An 18,539-nucleotide genomic window follows, 5' to 3' on the forward strand; every position below is an offset into this window, starting at 1 on the left:
AGATAGCTGGACAAAGAGTTTCCCTTTCTTTACTTCTGACTATCTGATGAACTAGTTTTAAGCAAAATCAGTACCTTTGTGAGATATAAAATCCTTTGTTATGCCTAAAATCTTTGGAAACATTTTTTTTAAAGTTGGTGAAATTTCATAAACATGTGCATTGTTATGGAAATCACACAGTAAATTACTGTTCCCTTTTTCTAAAAGCAATGAACATTGTTCTGAACACACTAAACCTCTGTGACTGATTAATTGAAAATAATGTCTGTTTCAGTGAGCTAAATATGTAGTAATCTGGAATGATTACTTTATGAAGGCTTAAGAGTACATTTAAAATATAAAATCAGCTTAGAAATACTGATTAAGAAAATGTAAAACAGAGAAGAGCTGCATCATGTATTCCATACCATTTAATGTTGTATTCAGCAAGCCAGCTGACTCGCCCTTACTACGAAGTTTTTGCAAATAAATGTCTGAAACTTCAGGGCAGATCAAAAAACCTGTGACGGACATTTTTTATTCCCAAGTTTAGTGCTTTTAATTAGCTACCTTGTGCATGTCCATTCTGCGGAGGGAGAGGGCACAGGGGTCTCTGCAGGGAACTGTGACTCTCTGTCACCATGAGGCAGGCTGGGCGTCTCATTATCCTTTGCTGCCTTGAGCCTCCCTCACCCCACCAGGCTGCGAGCTCAGGCTGCCGTGGGACATAGGGGCACCAGTTTAATAATACCACATAGGGCCCCATAAATCCTAAGGGTGGCCTTGGGGCACCAAAAAGTGCCCTAGCTCGGCAGGGAGGAGCCGCCTTCCGGAGGCACCGGAGAGCCAGAGCGTCGGCTTGTGGGGGCAGTGAGCCCCAGCCATGGAGGAGCCGGCGCGGCGCACAGGGCAGGAGCCCTGCAAAGGCGCGGGGCCCTGAGCCTGCTCCGGGAGGGGCAGCGGCTCACACTCCCGGGAGCAGCAGAGCCCGAGTGTGGTGAGGGGAGAGCTGTGGGGGTGCACAGGGGCCTTTGCCCACATGCATCTGCTGCAGGAGCCCCCAAAATGGCGGCTCCTCCCTGCCGAGCTGCTGCAGCGGCCCAAGCCCGGCAAAGCCAGTGAGTGGACTCGGGGTGGGGGCCGCTGGGGTGGGGAGGGCTCATGGGGGGGCTGTGCCCTCTCCAGGGGACTTCAGGGGGTGGGGAGGGGGGAACCTGGTCTGGGGAGCAGCCCCTGGGCACGGCTGGCCCCTGGGGTTTATAAAGGCTTATTGGGATTTGCCCCTCAATGAACTGATGTGGGGGGGGGCAAAGTGGAAGTTTCGCCTAGGGTGCTCTCTCTTGTGTGGATTGCCTGATGGGTAACAAGGCCTGATCTCTGAGTGAAACTTTTTCCACAATCCAGGCACTTGTGGCGTCTGTCTCCCGTGTAAATTGCCTGATGTTGAACAAGGTTTGGCCTGTGTATGAAACTTTTCCCACAGTCCAAGCACTTAAGGGGTCTCTCTCTCCTGTGTGAACTGCCTGATGTTTAAGAAGGTTTGACTTCCAAATGAAACTTTTTCCACAGTCTAAACACTTATGGGGTCTCTCTCCTGTGTGGCTTAGTTGGAGGCATCTATAATGTTTTTCTTCTGTGTGGCTTCTCCGATAGTTATTAAGGTCAGCATGGTTAGAGAAGATTTTCCCAGGGGCCAAGCATTGAAGGAGTTTCTCTCCAATATGGATTGTCTGATGTTGTCATAGGTTTATTCCCCACTTGGAGCTGTTGGGTTCCAAGATGGGGACCTGCATGGACTCCTCTAAACTAAAATCCTAGTTTAGATCTGGTTCTCGCTGCCACCAGTTACGTTTTAAGTGAGTAACACACTGCCTGTTCCCCCAAACTTTCCCTGGGAAACACAGATTCAATCTCCTTGAATCTCACCAGAGAGAGAGAAACAGCCAGTTCTCCTCCCCCACCTTCCCTCTTTCCAGCCTGCTCCAGAGAGAGAGATACCTTGATTCAAACTCCTTGAATCAAACAAAGCAGGAATTCACTTTTCCCCCTCCCCTTCCCTTAAAATCCAAACAAGAGAAGAAATCAATCAAGTTCTAAAAAGAAAAGATTTTATTAAAGAAAGAAAAAAAGTACACTCTCTCTGTATTACCAGGATGCAAAAATACAGGGTTTAACTTATAAAAACTGGAGAGACTTCCCCTCCCTCCTCCTCAGAATAATCAGAGTAACAGCAAACAGAAATAAAGAATTTCCTTCAGCAAACACACAATTGCAAATGTAGAAATCAAATTATAAGACTAATCAGCCTTTCTAATTAATACTTACTATTGGATAGTAGGAACTACTCCAGGAGAACTTGGAGACATGTCTGGCCTCTCTTAGATCCAAAGAGAGAACAGAAAACTAAAACAAAGAACACAGACAAAGGCTTCCCTCCACAGAGATTTGAAATTATCCTGTCCCTTGATTGGTCCTCTGGTCAGGTGTTCCTCAGGTTACTGAGCTTGTTAACCCTTTCCAGGTAAAAGAGACCTTAACCCTGATCTGTTTATTTATGACAGATGTGTAACAAGCTGTTCACTCAGAATGAATCCTTTCCCACACTGCAGGCAGTGGCCGGGTTTCTCTTCTTGTCTCCTCCTGCACATTTAATGGATTCATCAACTTTCTTCCTTGGGTGGTTTCCCAGCAGCCTCTCTGACCTGTGCCAATTTCCCCACGCTTCTCCCTGTTCCATACACTGGAAAAAATTCCCTGCAGCTCTTCCCACAAATGTCCCCTGTGGTTCCACTGCACCAGGAGCTTCCTGATGATTACTCCCCTCCTCGTTCTCACTGTCTCTCTCAGCACCTGCTGGGAGAGAGACAATCCAGACAGAAGTCATTGTGCTGGGGGGAAAGAGGAATAGCACCGAGGGAAAACCCAATACAACATAGTTTCAAAGACTCAAGCAATAGGATTCTGCCACCACATCCCACCCAAACACTCACAGGGAAGGAAAATTGGGAAGGAAACTCCTGCAGCTAACAGGACGGGTGGAAAGCCGTGAGCAATATCTGCTGACTACAGTCCTGCCCTTGGTGAGATGAGGAAGAACTGAGGGTGGTTCCTCACATCATATTTGGGGATTCTCAACTTTTTCTTTCACTTCCCAGATGGTTTGTGTGTCAGTCCTCACCTGTACGTGTGCCTCTTGAGATCTCTCTTTCCTCGCAGGCTTGGAGATCAGGCACCCACAACTCTTCCCCTCATTCCAGCCAGGTGATCAGACCAGATTTGGGAATGGGACCTCCTGCTCATGGGATAAAACCAGACCAGATCAGAGTGCCTGGATTATTGAGAGAGTGTCTGTCACAAAGGACATTATGTGAGTGGAACTTCTCCCTGTGCTCTTCTGGGTGATCATGGAACCCAAGAGGTCGGAAACATGGTCACTGAGCCCCCTTGGGAGAAGCAGACGTGTGGGGAGGTGCGGGGAATTGTTATGCCCTCACTAGGAGTTCCCAGAATCCATGCTCTTTGGGGGCCTTGCTGACACACACATAGCTCTGGAGTTCAACCCCTGCCTATTTCTAAACCTGCAGAGCCCAGAAGGAAGATGCGCAGGGATTCTATTTACAACTGAAAAACAACACAGACAGGACAATGAATTAATTTTGTCCTCCTAAAAGCTGGAGGGATGAACTAGCACGTCCATTAGGTTGTGACACCGAATCCCACTGAAGGGGGTACAAAGATGCAAGCCTTTCTCACATGGCAGCTCTGCATTATGGAACCCATTCGCCTCTGATCTAACTGACCAGGGAAGAACCTGACCAGATTAAGACACACAGACCCCACGGCTTCTAATAACCAAGGGAATGGGAATCCCTTACACAGGGAGTAAAGGACCACAGTTAGTCAATTCTTTTTTGTCAAGGTCAAAATGTCTTGGTCAACGTATAGACAAGGTCCACACGCCAGAGAAAATAATAATTAAAAAAACCACAACACTAATGATAACAATAGATAAAAAGATTTCAGAGGTCCAGTCAAAAGCATCTGGCTGTCTACATTTGGCTCACAGACTGCTTATTGACTACCCCTGCCTTAAAACAACCCAGCCTTGGGCTTCCTCCCAGACAGCCCAGTTAACGCGGATTACTGAACATCTTGTTCATCATCTAAAAAGTTCTACCAATCCCAAGTCATTAATGAATGTTTCAGTTCTTACCCAAATACACGCTTACAGCCAAGTCTTATTAACTAAAGTAAAATTTATTAAAAGAAGAAAAGAGAGAGAGTATTGATCATTATACAGACTGACATGAATAGAGTCCTTAGGGCAGTTTCACTGCAGAGATGGTGCTTTAGAATTGAAGAATCCCTTTCAGAATCATTTCATCAGGTTCTAGTCTAATGTCCAAATGTTCGATGTCAGGGCAGTCCAGAGGGGACTGGAGATCTCTGTCTTACGACGCAAACTACCCCCAAATAAAGCTTAAGAATCTGAGAGAAAAGGATCAAGTCCCAAAAGTTTTTATACAGATTTCTGCAGCCTCTCAACAGCACGAAGTCCTATGGTGAACAATAGGCTTTTGAAGTAACCTTGTATTTAGTAAACATCACCGGCAATTAACTACATGGATTAACATGAGGCAATTATCCATTAAGCAGTTCATAGACTGTTTACCACAAACTTTAAAGAGACATGCAGAGAATGACAGTATTACACCCAAGTTTTAGCTAAATGTTAATATTTCCTTTTGATCTCCGAATTAACAGAATACACCCCTAGAGAGGAACCCGTTTGGTTACATTGTTAACCTCCAACAAGACACGGGTAAACAGTCTACTATAGTTACCAGCTTCTTCCAATTCCTTAGGAATACAAGTTTTCATTTCAAAGCTCAAGCCTGTAGAACATGGAAAGGACCTAAATACCATTTACACACTTACGAAGGATGTCTCTAAAGGCTGAAACTGGATCAATTAGCCTGCATGTTGCTTCACCCTTTCTGGCCATGGGTCACAGAATTTTAGATGCTGTGTGGATTCTCCCATGTTTAATGAGGTTTGATCTCTGTGTGAAACTTTTCCCACAGTCTAAGCACTTATAGGGTCTCTCTCCTGTGTGGATTCTCTGATGTAAAACAAGGGCGGATCTCCATATGAAACTTTTCCCACAGTCCAAGCACTTACGGGGTCTCTCTCCTGTGTGGATTCTTCGATGTCTTATAAGGTTTGACTTCCACCTGAAACTATTCACACAGTCCAAGCACTTATGTGATCTCTCTCCTGTGTGGATTCTCTGATGTAAAACAAGGGTGGATCTCCACATGAAACTTTTCCCACACCCCAAGCACTTATGGGGTTTCTCTCCTGTGTGGGTTCTCAGATGTGAAAGAAGGACTGATCTGTATCTGAAACTTTTCTCACAGTCCAAGCACTTATGGGGTCTCTCTCCTGTGTGGATTCTCCCATGCTGAATGAGGTCTGATCTCCGTGTGAAACTTTTCCCACAGCCCAAGCACTTATGGGGTCTTTCTCTTGTGTGAATTCTCTGATGTGTTATTAGTGCTGACTTACAGTAGAAAGATTTCTTGCACTCGAGACATTGAGAGGGTTTCTCTCTTGTGTGGCTTCTGCCATGGTTTTTCAGGTCTGAGCAATTATTGAGGCTTTTGCCACAGTCCAAGCATTGAAGGAGTTTCTCTCTAGTATGGATTGTCTGATGTGTCACAAGCTGTGATCTCAGAATTAATCCTTTCCAACACTGGGGGCACTGATAGGGTTTCTCTTCATTGGGATTTGTCTGCTGGGCTGTGGAGTCATTGGGTCCTCCCCCACATATAATACATTCATCCACTTCACCAGGAACATCCTCCTTATGATTCCCCTCCTCATTCTCATTCCCTCAATCCAGACTGGAGTCATTGTGCTGGGGAGAAAGAGGAATAGCACAGAAGGAAAACCCAACACGTTAACACTGAGCAATTGGATTCTGCCGCGACTTCCCACCCAAACACTCACAGGGAAGGAAAACTGGGAAGGAAACTCCTGCAGCTAACAGGGTGGGTGGAAAACAGTGAGCGATATGGCTGAGATGAGGAAGGACTGAGGGCGTCACTCACACCATATTTTGGGGATTCTCAACTTTCTCCTCCATTAGCAAAATGGTTTCTGTGTCAGTCCTCACCTGTGTGGGCGCCTCTCGGGATCTCTCTTTCCTCGCAGACCTGGAGATCGAGCAGCCATGGCTCTTCCCCTCGTTCCAGCCGGGCGATCAGCTCAGGTTTGGGAAGGGGGAATCCTGCACAGGGGGTGAAATCAGACCAGATCAGGGTGCATGGAAGATTGAGAGAGCATCTGTCAGAAAGGACATTCCATGCCCCGGTGCTGTGCTGGAGGAATCAGAATCCAAGAGGACGGGAACAGGGTCACTGAGCCCCCTTGGGGGAGGCAGACGTCTGGGGAGGTGGGGGGAATTATTACACCCTCGCTAGGAGTTTGCGGGATCTGTGCACTCTGGGGGCCTTGCTGACAAACACACAGCTGTAGAATTAAACCCCTGCCTCTTTCTAAACCTGCGGAGCCCAGAGCCCTCCCCATGGCTGGAGCTAGTCCCAGGGAGGGTGGTGAACAGTGATGCTGTGTATGAATGAGAAATAATGCAGACTGGACAATGCACAACTTTTTCCCCACTGAACGGTGGTGGTGGGTGGGAATGGTTTAGCATATCCATTAGGTTTTGACACTGTGGTCCCATTGGAGCGGGTACAGAGATGCACGTCTCCCTCATACTGCAGCTCTGGACTATGAGACAAATTCTCCTCAAACCTAACTGACCAGGGAAGAACATAACCAGCATCAGCAATACAGGCCCTACACTTTCTAATAATCGAGGGGACGGGAATCCCTTACCCAGCGAGGTCACTGTCTCGTAGTTCTCCTGCATGACGTCCCTGTAGAGGGCTCTCTGAGCGGGGTCCAGCAGAGCCCCCTGCCCCTGGGTGAAATACACAGCCACCTCCTCGAAGGTCACCGGCATCTGAAACAAGAGTCCCCTACTCAGCACCTGCTGCCTCAGCCACAATCCCACAAGTCACAGGAAAGGAGGGGGGAAAAGTGAAGTTCTGGGAGGGCCAGAGTTGCAGGGCAGGGGATGTGGGGCTGGCTGCGGGCAGGGCAGTTGCAGAATCCCACCCCCACCCTGCTCAGAGCAGCCAGGAGGCTTCAGGGGTGGGAGAAGGTGAGAGCTCCTTGTCCCCCCAGCACACGGAGCAGGGCAGGGTCTTCTCATTTCCCACACGCCTGCCAGCCACAGGCTGATACGGGAAGCAGAGCTCTGAGCCGGGGACAGGGACAGGAATCCCGACAGCTTCCCTGCGTATTTCACAGCAGCCTCTGGCCAGTGGGGTCTCACTCCAGCACTGGGAGCCTTGAAAATGTTCCCAGCTCTGCCCAGGTGGTTGTGTCCTGTTTGACAAATATGGGAATGTTGCCTCCTTCTCTGCTGCTAATGGGCCTACTCAGAAAATCAGCAGGTTTATCAGACCCTGTCTCCTCCCTGCCTCTCCTTCCCCAGCAGCTCCTGAAAATCCTCCTGAGCTGGCTCCATCACAGCCATTTCCCTGCCCTGTCTCCGGGAAGACGGGACTATCTGGAGCGAAACGTGGACGTGATTCCTCAGCCTGTCGGGGCGAGAGGAGTAATAGGGGAGGTTACAGAAGGGGCTTCAGTCCATGTCACACCCTGATTCCCACCAGGCTCTTCAGACTCTCCCAGTAACAGCATCTCTGAGCCAAACACTAGAAAAAGAGCAGAATCAAAGGGGCCACTTGGGGGATTGCCCCCCATTGCAGTGTAAACCCCTCCCCCTTAGTAACAGCCGGAGCCCTCTGGTGGCAATGCCTGAAGAATGAGCTGCCCTGGACTCCCCCCTGCCGCCGGCAGCCCCCAGGGACAGGCAGGCAAAGGCTGATCTGATTAGCCTATCTGCACTCACCCCCTGCCAGAGCCAGCAGTGACTCTAGTCTGACACTGGGTGCGGCTGAGATCTAAACGCTGCAGGGAAATCAGACCAGGACCTGGGGCAGCTCTGAACACTCAAGAGACACAGACCCCTGAGCAGTTAGACCCCTGCCCACCCCCTATGCTCGTTTTACCACTTCCAGGGGAAAAAATTCCCACTGGTTGCTGGGAGGGGCAGCCCCTCACTCTCTCCTACCCCACAGAGTCAGAGAGCTGTCCTTGTATCTCTCCCCACCCCGCTGCCTTCTCCCTGCCTCTCTCTCCCTTCCCCATCCAGCCTCCTCTCCCCACATCTCCCCTTCCCTCACTGTGTCCTCCACTCTCCTCAGCCCCATAATTCTCCTCCTGCAGCCCGAGTCCCCTGCATCGCCCCATCCTCGCTGCCCCCTGCATCCTCATCACCTGTTTCCGGCCACCTAACATATCCCTGGTTCCCCTGCCTGCCCACACATCCCCCTGCACCTCTTTAGCCATCTCCCCCTGCAGGTGTAGATGGGAGGCATCGCTCCTGGGGAGGAATACAAAGGTCTCTCTTACCTTCCCTCCAAGCGGTGCCCTCTCTATGGGCAGGGGCTGGGTGGGAGGGGGGTCCTGGTCAGGCTGGGGGCTCTGCCCTGGGAGCGGCTCCTGAGGCACAACAGGAATGTTACTGCCTTACACTATACACCTCTCCTGTCTACAGCCAGGGCTTTGGGATTTTGCAGGGAACCAGGATTCCACACCGCAGTGATCAGTTACCGCAGTGAGTGCGATTCCCTTCCTGCTGCTGGGAATGAAGAACTCCACGGATTGCTCCCACTGGGCCCGACCAGTAAAACCCATTGCACTGAAACCTCCCTGCCCCAGACCCCACCCCTCAGAGCCTCCACGTCCCCCGGCCATAGCACTATAGGGGCATCGTCCATAAAAGCCACAAGTCAATGGAAAGACAGAAAGGAGATATCGGGATCCTGGGGAGGGATGAAGGGGCATTTCTCTAGAGACCCACAGTTCTTCCAGAGAGTCCCCAATATCGACAGTGATGGAGTCCTGGTCCTAGAGAGAACAGTAGGGGACACATTTCACAGTGACACCGACTCTAACCCTAAGCTTAATATATTTTTGTTACAGCTGCCAGATTGTGCTCTCACACCTTTGTGAGCATGGCAGTCAGACTCACTGACATGACCATCTCCAGGTACGACAGGGGTAACAGACACTGCTGTCTGTCTAAGTTACCTTTTCCTGGCTGGCAGTGCCTACTTAGAAAGAGATATACACCGGACCCTCTCTCAAACACCCGTCTATATAACGCAAATTCCAATAGAACGCAGTCGCAGATCCCAAATTTAGTAACCGTCATTAATTTTCATTGTAATGCGGTCCCTGCTAGAACGCGGGACTTGGCATGGATCCCAAATCCCGCGTTCTAGTGACAGTCCAGTGTAGTTTGGCTACTGTGTGGTTAGCAAGCAAGGAGAGGCTGAGTTCAAAGTCTTGCCCACATGCTCAGGGTTTAACTGATCGCCATATTTGGGGTCGGGCAGGAATTTTCCTCCAGGGCAGATTGGCAGAGGCCCTGGAGGTTTTTCGCCTTCCTCTGCAGCATGGGGCACGGGTCACTTGCTGGAGGATTCTCTGCAGCTTGAGGTCTTCAAACCACAATTTGAGGACTTCAGTAACTCAGACATAGGTTAGGGGTTTGTTATAGAAGTGGATGGCTGAGATTCTGTAGCCTGCATTGTGCAGGAGGTCAGACTAGATGATCATAATGGTCCCTTCTGACCTTAAAGTCTATGAGTTTCTCCAGTTTAAAGCACCAAAACTATGGATCAATTGGTTCATTCTCGTGGGACAAAAGTGCCCTCACTTGGTCTGTGTTGCTTATGAAAGGGGATCCCTGTACAGCACAGCAGGATCTGCCATGAAACTATCTGGCCTTCGCTCTCCTGCTCATGAAGGATGGTCCTGTCTTTTGCAGGAGAGAGGAGGAGCGAGATCACCTTACATTTCAACCTCAGATCCCTTTCATGAAATTCTGTCAGGCCAAAGCTGTGAAATAGCGTAATGGCATTTCTACACAAGGAAGATGAGATGAGCGCCTCACAGCTTCGATCCTTCTCTTTCGACCTGCAAAACTGCATGTGGGTTACACCTGGACTACAGAAAACTTTAAAAATGTTCAAGAAGTGATCAAAGACCTGATGGTTTACAGCAGTGGTCCCCTACCTTTTCCGGGTGGCAGACGCCGGACGACGAGCCACCGAGGATCAGCGTTTTGGCGGCGACGCCACTTGATGACGCTGCTTTTCGGTGGCATTTCAGCTGATGCTTGTCCGCCGACCAGTATGCGGGCGCACATAGATGCCCCCACAGGCACCACGTTGGGGACCATTGATTTACAGTGTTGGGGGAAGGACACCTGCAGTCTTCTGTGATTGCCCTGACCACCGCTGTCGAAATTAAGGCCACCTTACTTCTGAAGGAGAGCAGCCACACAAGGGTTTAAAGCCCTAGAATTCATGTGCATTAACTTCACACCTTTATTTCTTCAGGGCTCATCTGCGTGGACTGATGCTAATGGGATGGGAATATGGGAAATAGATTTGGGGGGAGGTCTCTGCTAATTCCTTTAGTTTTAAATGTTTTAATTTCTTTTCCATGACGCCCCCACAAACGGGTGCAGACATTCAAATGCAGCACCTGGCACAGGAGCAGCAGCAGTGCCACACAATCAGTATCAGAGTTTTCAGCCCATGAACAATAATGGGTCATTTAACATCAGACTCAGCAGCATAGTCTGTGTCTATAGAAAACAAGGGTGTTTTGCCCACGGGGTAACTAACCTGCATTAGCTAGTCCACTGCGAAAACATAAAGGAAAGGGTGAGGTCAGTACGGTGTCCCTGGACTGACCAATGCAAAGGAAAAACTGAACAATTCAGTTTAAAAATTATTTGACTTGGGCCCTAGAAATCAGTCCATGTGTCAGAAGGAAGAACATCCCTGAAATGGATCACAAAAGAAATGGAGCATCCATCAAAGGCTGGGAACCCCAAACAGGGAATTAAAAGTATAAACAATGCGCTAGAAAAATCTATATCTGGAAGAATGTTTATTCCCCCTGCCCCTCCCTATTCCTGCCCTGTCTGGGAGAGCCTGTGCCCCAGCTCTCCCCTCCTTTTGTCCCCCCACATGTCACTGTCCCAGACCCCAGCCTGGGCTGGCTCCCCCCGCCCCACACCCTCCGGGGCTGGCGGCTGCTTTCCCGGGCCCTGGGCGGGAATCGCAGCCAGATCTGCTGGAGCAGCCTGGGGCCAAACCTCCCTGCAGCCCGGGGTGCCGGGTCTCTCTCACCTTCCCTCCGAGTGGGGCCCCCCGGGGCAGGGGCCGGGCCGGGCTGGGGGCTGGCCACTGCGGCTCTGCGGGGAGGGGCATCCTCGTGGGGCGGGGGCCCCTGCAGGGCCCGGGGCAAATTGCCCCACTTGCCCCGGCCCCAGGCGACCCTGAAGCGCCCAGTCCTCTTACCTTTGGCAGCCGCTCAAATCATCAGGATGAAGCTGGAGCTCAGCGGAGCTGGCGGCGGGCTGACCACCATGCGGCTCTGCGGGGGGCAGGGAATCCTGGGAGCTGCTCAGGTGGGAGACAGGGCCGTCCTGCTGCCACATCCGGCCAGCAGACCAGAGTTGTTCTCCTACCTGCCTGGCTCTTTAACATCCGGTTCTCTGTCCGGCATCTAATTTTAGCAACCGGTTCGCCCGAACCAGTGCGAACCGTCTGCAGCTCACCCCTGGGTGGAGGGGTGGGGGCAGGAGACCCAAGGTGGAAGTTTTGCCTAGGGCGCAAAATATCCTTGCACAGGCTCTGGGTGGAAGTGCTCCTGGTGAGGACGCACCCTAGCAACCCAAGCAGGGTAGTGTGCACATCGTCTACTGCAGTCATTACTGTGGTGGCTGTAGGTCAACCTAATATATGTAGACTTTGGCTTGGCGGGTGGACGTACCCTTACAAGTGTAACCCTTCTGCCCCTCTGAGTTGGCAGCAACAAGGGCCGGGTTCAGTATCCAGGGGTTCCGTTTCAATAACACAATGCAAAACCGGCTCGAGCCCCCACCCAGTGACCTGGGAGAATTACCTACCACCCCCCCGGGCGCCTCTAGGAGGCAATACTTCCCCACTCGCAAGCACGAAGTCTGAGTGTAGCAAAATCCTTTTAATAAAGGAGGGAAACAATGTGGCATCACGTTGGAGAGACACCACAAACAGGACTATACACAAACCATAAGCAAAACCCCCCTCCAAGTACATTTGGCACTGTCCTTAGGGTCTTAAGTCCAATCACCCCAAAGTCCAACAACCCAAAAGTCTCAGTCTCCGGTCAGTGCCACCCCAGAGTTCAAAAGTTTATCTGCAGAGTTTTACCCCAGCCTGGGTGGAAATGGGGCACACAGGGTGCTAGGGACACCTTACGTGGGCCAGGGCCGACTGCCCCGCTTCTCCGTGGAGTTCTGCTGCAGCCTTCACCACGACTGGCTCCACTCCACCAGCTGTGCCGCTCCTCCAGCAGACCCGTGAACCACGTCAGCCGTCCCCCACAAACCGCTCCACACTGCTCACTGTTCCATGGGCTGCTCCAACGTGCTGCAAACTGCTCCGCTCTGCCAGCTGCTTGGTGATAGATCTTCAGGCTCTCCTACCACTTAACACAGCACTCAGTGATCTTAGCTTAGTAAGCTTAGCTCTTTTAGTGATTTCAACTTGTAGTAGGAGAGCCCCACTGCCACATGGCCCAACGTGAATTCAGGTCAGCAGCCTCTAGATGGACTCCTAAAGGATTCAAAATTAGCTCTGCTCTTTAACAGTGGAGAGAGGAGGAAGTGCAATTGGTGTTCCAGGCCCTCAAAAGGGGCCCATACCATCAGGTACACACCAGTCCCCAGCCTCTCTCCCTTCACTGGGTTTTGGAACCCCTGTCCCTTGTCTGGCAAGTACTATTTAATGTAGGTTGAGTCATTTCTGTCATAAAGCAGTCTCATAGTTCCTCATTCACATAATTAAGGTAACAGCCCCTTTTTTTTCCTTCCTGCCCCAATAACAAAGAAATTGGGGATTCCACAGTGTGAAAATAACCTTCCCATGCTGCTGTGTGTTATGCTAAGTGGAGTGGGTTTACCAATGCAAATGCACATTCCTAAAATTCCTTTGCCCACTCCTCATAATGTACCACCAGATGTCAGGGTAGGGCTCATCCTGACTCTGCTTACATCCTCCCCAGCCGAGAATTTGTCGTCCCGACAAATCACATTCCCTACTATACCAACTTACTGGTCCTCCAAAGGGCCTCAGATAGCCCACTTTAGCTTTCACAAACCTGTGTGCTAAAGGTATTGGCTCCTCACTAATCACCCCAGGTGCATCGTAAGTTAGCCGTTTCACTGGTCTTATTACTCTGTCTCGCCTATGAAGAAACTCTGTTGCTGTGGTAGGGGACATCCTCTGAGTGACGGATGGGAGGTTTCCTGTGAGTTCCCCTCAGATACTGGCATAGGCCCCTGCATTTCTAGTTCTAACCGTGGAGGATCGAAGGTGCTTGGGACATCTTCCATCTGTATGTCGCCACTGTCCAATAATCTGTGTAAGTCATTACATGGGGGTTCCACCAGTGGCTCAGGAGTGTCAGGAATGGGCCTAAATACTTCTGCCATAGGGTTTAGGGCGGAAGAGGAGGTAGTCTCTTTTGATTCAGCTGATCGAGACTGCAATCTTGTCTTCATCCTAGGATACACCATGGCTGTGTCTTCCTCCTCAGATTCACTCTCAGATGTGCTGAGTAGGGGTAGGTTAGCTGCAGGAGGCTGGCTGTCCACGTTGGGAAGTGGCTTTGGTACAGCACCTGTTCTGCCCAATTGCCCTGGTGTGGCCCATCTCATAAGGGCTGCCTACCAATTCCCCCACCGGGAGCAAAAGGTTTCTATGCACGGTCTTTGTCTGCCCTGGACCCTCTTCAGGTTTGATCTTGTAGACCGGCAGGTCTCCTAGCTTTTCCATCACCAAGTAAGGTATTGCCTTCCATCTGTCAGCTATCTTGTGTTTGCCAGCAATACCCAAATTTCGCAGCAGGACTCTGTCCCTGGCTGGAGCTCTTGCGGACGCATTTCTAGCATCATATCGATGTTTGTTACGATCTGCATTCTTCTGAGCTGCAGATGCAGCTAAGTGGTAAGCATCCCGCAGCTTTTCTCGTAGTCGGGATACATATTGCTGATGGGTTTCATAGCTATCGCCATCCTCTGATACACCAAAGCACAGGTCTATGGGTAATCTTGGTTCTCGCCAAACATCAAGAGATATGGGGTGACTCCCGTAGCATCATTCTTGGTGGCGTTGTAGGCGTGCACCAGAAATGCAACATGTTGGCTCCAGGTTGCCTTCTGCTCTGGCCGCAAAGTCCCTAACATATCCAACAGGGTTCGGTTGAACCTCTCTGAGGGTCACCCTGCGGGTGATAAGGCGTTGTCCTCGACTTTTAATTCCTGCTATCCTCAGCACCTCCTTCAGAAGGTGACTCTCAAAGTCTCGTCCCTGATCCGAGTGTATCCGGGCTGGGAATCCATAAACTGAGAAATATTTTTCCCAAAGTACCCGAGCGACAGTGGTGGCCCTCTGATCACGTGTGGGATATGCCTGCGCATATCGCGTATAATGGTCGGTCACGACCAGAATGTTCCCAATATTCCTCTTGTCCACTTCTAAAGACAAGAAATCAATGCAAACCAGCTCCAGAGGTTTGTTGCTGGTAATGTTCTTCAGATATGCAGCCCTCGTGGGCAGAGTTTTCCTTGAACACATCGAGCGCAGGTCTCACATTTCCTGTGAACATCTTCAGCCATCCGGGGCCAATAGAACCTACTGGATAAGTTCCAGGGTCCTCTCCATCCCTAAATGTCCAAAGTCATCATGCAGGGCCCTCATGGCCAGGCCTCTGTACTCTTTGGCAGCACTAGTTGGTTCCGTTGCCTTTGTAGAGGGTCTGTGGTCACACGGTGTAGCACTCCTGAATCAGTTTTAGCTTGGTCCATTCTCTCAATAGTAGTTTGCCCTCTGGGGTAGGTGGGACAACCGCAGTTGGGCCTCGCCTCCCTTTTGGCAAGTAGCGTATCACGAATGTCAATATCTTGCAGCTGGGCTTCCTGCCAGTCAGCCGCATTGAGCACGGGCAAGGGAGATTGGTCCAAAGCAATATAGTTCACTGAAGCAGAAGGCACATTCAGGGGCAGTCCCAAAGCTTCAGCAACGCATCCATGAAGGCTCTCATGGGCCTCTGGCTCGGCGACTCACACTGCAAATAGCTCTCACTCCATCCGTGGGTATCACAGCAACTCCTGGTGCTTGTGGACGCCTGGACAATGCATCTGCATCTACATTGCTTCTCCCTGATCGGTATTGAATGCTGAAGTCATAGCTAGCCAAAGCGCCACCCATCTTTGCCCTGTAGCATCCAGTTTAGCACTTGTTAACACATAAGTCAGTGGGTTGTTGTCTGTCCACACCTGGAACTGAGCACCATACAAGTAGTCTCGAAATTTCTCAGTGATGGCCCATTTCAAGGCCAAGAACTCCAGCTTGTGGGTGGGATAGCGTGTTTCACTATCAGACAGTCCTCGGCTGGCAAAGGCTACAGGTTTACGCGTGCCTTCCGCCTCCTGGTACAGTACTGCTCCCAGACCCTCCAAACTGGCATCTGTATGCAGGATAAATGGTTTGCTTGGGTCAGCAAAGACTAGGACAGGGGCATGAGTTAGGCAAGTAATGATTTCTCGAAAAGCCTTTTCACATCTCTCATTCCACCGTGGCCCAAAGGGTTCAAGGGGCCATAGTGTCTCTGCACGGAAGGCCTTTTATTCCTGGTCTTAGATTTGTTCTTGCTGGACTGATATCCCTGGTAAGATCATTGAGGGTTTTACAATTGTAGCATAGTTTTTACAAATCTGTAGTAGCCACTAAACCCAAGGAAAGTCTTGAGTTCTCTGTAGTTGCTTGGACGTGGCCATGTAGTGAGTGCTTCTATTTTATCAGGATCAGTACTCACACCCTCTTGGGACACGATGTGGCCCACATACTTCACTGAGGTCCTGCAGAACTGGCATTTGTCAATTGAAAGCTTCAAACCATAATCCTCCAACCTATCAAGCACTTTAAGAAGTCTTTCTTCATGCTCTTCCAAAGTTCTTCCAAACACAATCAGGTCATCCAAATAAACTAACACTTGCAGTAAATTCATGTCTCCACAACTTTCTCCATAAGACGTTGAAATGTGGCAGGTGCTCCAGAAATCCCTTGGGGCATGCTCGAACTGATAAAACCCTAATGGGCAGATGAAGGCTGTCTTCTCCTTATCTTCTTCACCCAGAGGGATCTGGTAGTATCCACTCCGAAGATCCAACACAGAGAACCACTGGCTTCCCAGTAAACAGTCTAAAGCATCTTGGACTCGAGGCATTGTGTACTGATCAACCACTGTACGGCGGTTCAGGGTGCGGTAGTCAATACACATCCGGATTTTCCCATTCTTTTACGGACCACCACAATGGGTGAGGCGTATGAGCTGCGGGACTCTGTAATGATGCCATTTGCAGCCAGCTCTTGAAGTTGTTGTCGCACATCTTCCATCTCGGAGAGAGCAAGCCTCCTAGATCTCTCTCTAAGGGTCGGGAGTCATGTAGTCTGATGTTGTGCTCTACTCCTTTTGCACATCCCACATCCCACTCAGGCAGTGAGAACACCTTGGGTCTTTCACAAAGTTTCCTCCTCAGACGATCTTTTCCACTCCTCCGACAATGGTGAATCTCCAAAGTCAAACTTTGCTGGGTCTATTGTCGGAACTTGAGTCTCACACTGGGGTTTCACAATTGATTCAGGCTCGAAGAGGTCTGCTATCTTTTGTCCTTGCTTCACAACAACATCTCGACTTGTTTCATTAGCAATCAGTATAGTCACCTTTTCCTGGGCTTCAGCAGGTAGGGTTATGACTCCACTGGGGACCAGCACTCCTTCCGGGAGCTCTCCTTCAACTGGCTGCTCTATCATTGCTAATGTCCCTTTACTGCCTTTCAGCCTGGTACTCATGACAAGCACCTCTTGCTCTGTCCTTGCGGGCACTACTAAGGGGTTGTGCCCATGTACTTCAGTGCCCCAATCGGTAGCTCAGATGTCTCCGCTTTAGCACTCTCAATCTTCCTATAGGCTTCAGCACAAAGCGTATGGATCATCAGGGTACTCAGATACTGGTCTCCAGCCCGTCGCCTGCAGTAATCCGCGAGCACCTTGAAGAGACTGGAGTTGGTCCCTATCAGCACAGACACATCAGAGGTCCCTTTAGGTCAGGGCATATTAAGGCAGCTGTGTCGACCTCTTCCGTTACCCCAGCAACCTCCTCTGGGAATTCCAGGTGCACTATGACATACCCTTGGTAGGGGTATTCATCCATGCTGAGGCCACACAGACCAATGCCAGTCAGTGGCTGTATAGGCAGGTGCCTAAGCATCTGTTGGTAGAATGACTGAAATATAATAGTCACTTGAGATCCAGTGTCAAGCACGGCTTTACACTCCACCCCTTCAATCCTCACCATGACCTCTGCTCGGCCCTATCAGTCCTGCAGGGATCCCAGCTGGACGGTCTCTTTTGGGGGAATCTTCAAATCCTGTAGGTCTAGGTGGTCTCTGTCCCCAGACCTTCCGGCCGCTACTGGGTCTCTCCCAACTGCTCCTCAGCTTTTCGTACACTAAGGAGGGGTTCTCTTCCTTATGGCAGTTAGTAGCACTGTGCCCATCCTGGCCACACCGATAGCAAAAGAATTGCCCTTTCCCCTTCGCCGGGTGGGACAGTGGCTCTAGATACTGACTTCTCCATTGTCACAGTCTGAGGCTCCTTATTCCTGGAAATCTTAGCTCGGTCAACGGTGCTTTGCAGCTCAGCTATCCGTTCTGCCAGGACCTGCATTTGTTGGGCAAGTTCCTCTGTAGTGCTCACCATCAGTACACTGGCCATTTGCAGTGGCGTTGTGCTGGCTGGTTCCAATGTTTGGGCTTCCCAACACTCGCTGGCAGCCTGCCTTTCTTCCTCTTCCTGACCTCCTTTATCAGCTGGGAGTAACTTGGGGATGATCCTGCCGTTCTCTTAGTCGGAGATGAAGTAGGATCGGGTTCTGATACCGAGTCCTCTTACAACTTGAGCCAGTCTGGTCTGATCCATCTGCTCAGCAGTCACTGCTCCCCTCATAACAGCTCTCTGAAGCAGTCTCTCCAGCCTCTGTATATAGGCTGAAATTTTCTCACCCCTTTCCTGTCGGGAATCAAGGAATTTACAGTAACTGTCTTCAGGGCTCTCACGCTCCCAAAGGTATTATCAAGGGCCTCTAGGCAGTCCTTCACACTGACCTTAGGGTCAATGAGCTTCAGGTGCGAAGCACATCTAATGCTGGGCCACTAAGGCTCTCTATTAGACATCTTCGCTTTCTACATCAGGTACGCCCACTCCCCGCAGCATTTCAGTGGTATGCTCCAACCA

General features: G+C 50.3%; 1 protein-coding gene across 1 annotated transcript; it reads right to left on the reverse strand.

Annotated features, from left to right (window-relative positions):
- Positions 1-4,588: 4,588 nt before the first annotated feature.
- Positions 4,589-11,638, reverse strand: LOC120383510 (zinc finger protein 250-like). The gene is made up of 4 exons (XM_039501681.1): positions 11,499-11,638; positions 10,201-10,450; positions 8,981-9,027; positions 4,589-5,603 (listed from the first exon to the last, which is right to left on the reverse strand). Exons 1-4 carry the CDS (start codon positions 11,636-11,638, stop codon positions 4,988-4,990), a joined length of 1,053 nt encoding a protein of 350 aa, XP_039357615.1. The 3' UTR covers positions 4,589-4,987.
- Between the last annotated feature and the right edge of the window lie 6,901 nt (positions 11,639-18,539).

Source organism: Mauremys reevesii, linkage group 15 (assembly GCF_016161935.1).
Source record: "Mauremys reevesii isolate NIE-2019 linkage group 15, ASM1616193v1, whole genome shotgun sequence".
Lineage (NCBI taxonomy): Eukaryota > Metazoa > Chordata > Testudines > Geoemydidae > Mauremys > Mauremys reevesii.

Coding starts and splice junctions, on each gene's coding strand:
- LOC120383510 (XM_039501681.1), bottom strand. CDS start 11,638: ATGTGGCAGCAGGACGGCCCTGTCTCCCACCTGAGCAGCTCCCAGGAT. Junction 10,451..11,498: donor GATTTGAGCGGCTGCCAAAG/GTAAGAGGACTG, acceptor GCTCTCCTTCAG/AAGTAAGGTGGCCTTAATTT. Junction 5,604..8,980: donor GGGGACTCTCTGGAAGAACT/GTGGGTCTCTAG, acceptor AAACCATGGCAG/AAGCCACACAAGAGAGAAAC.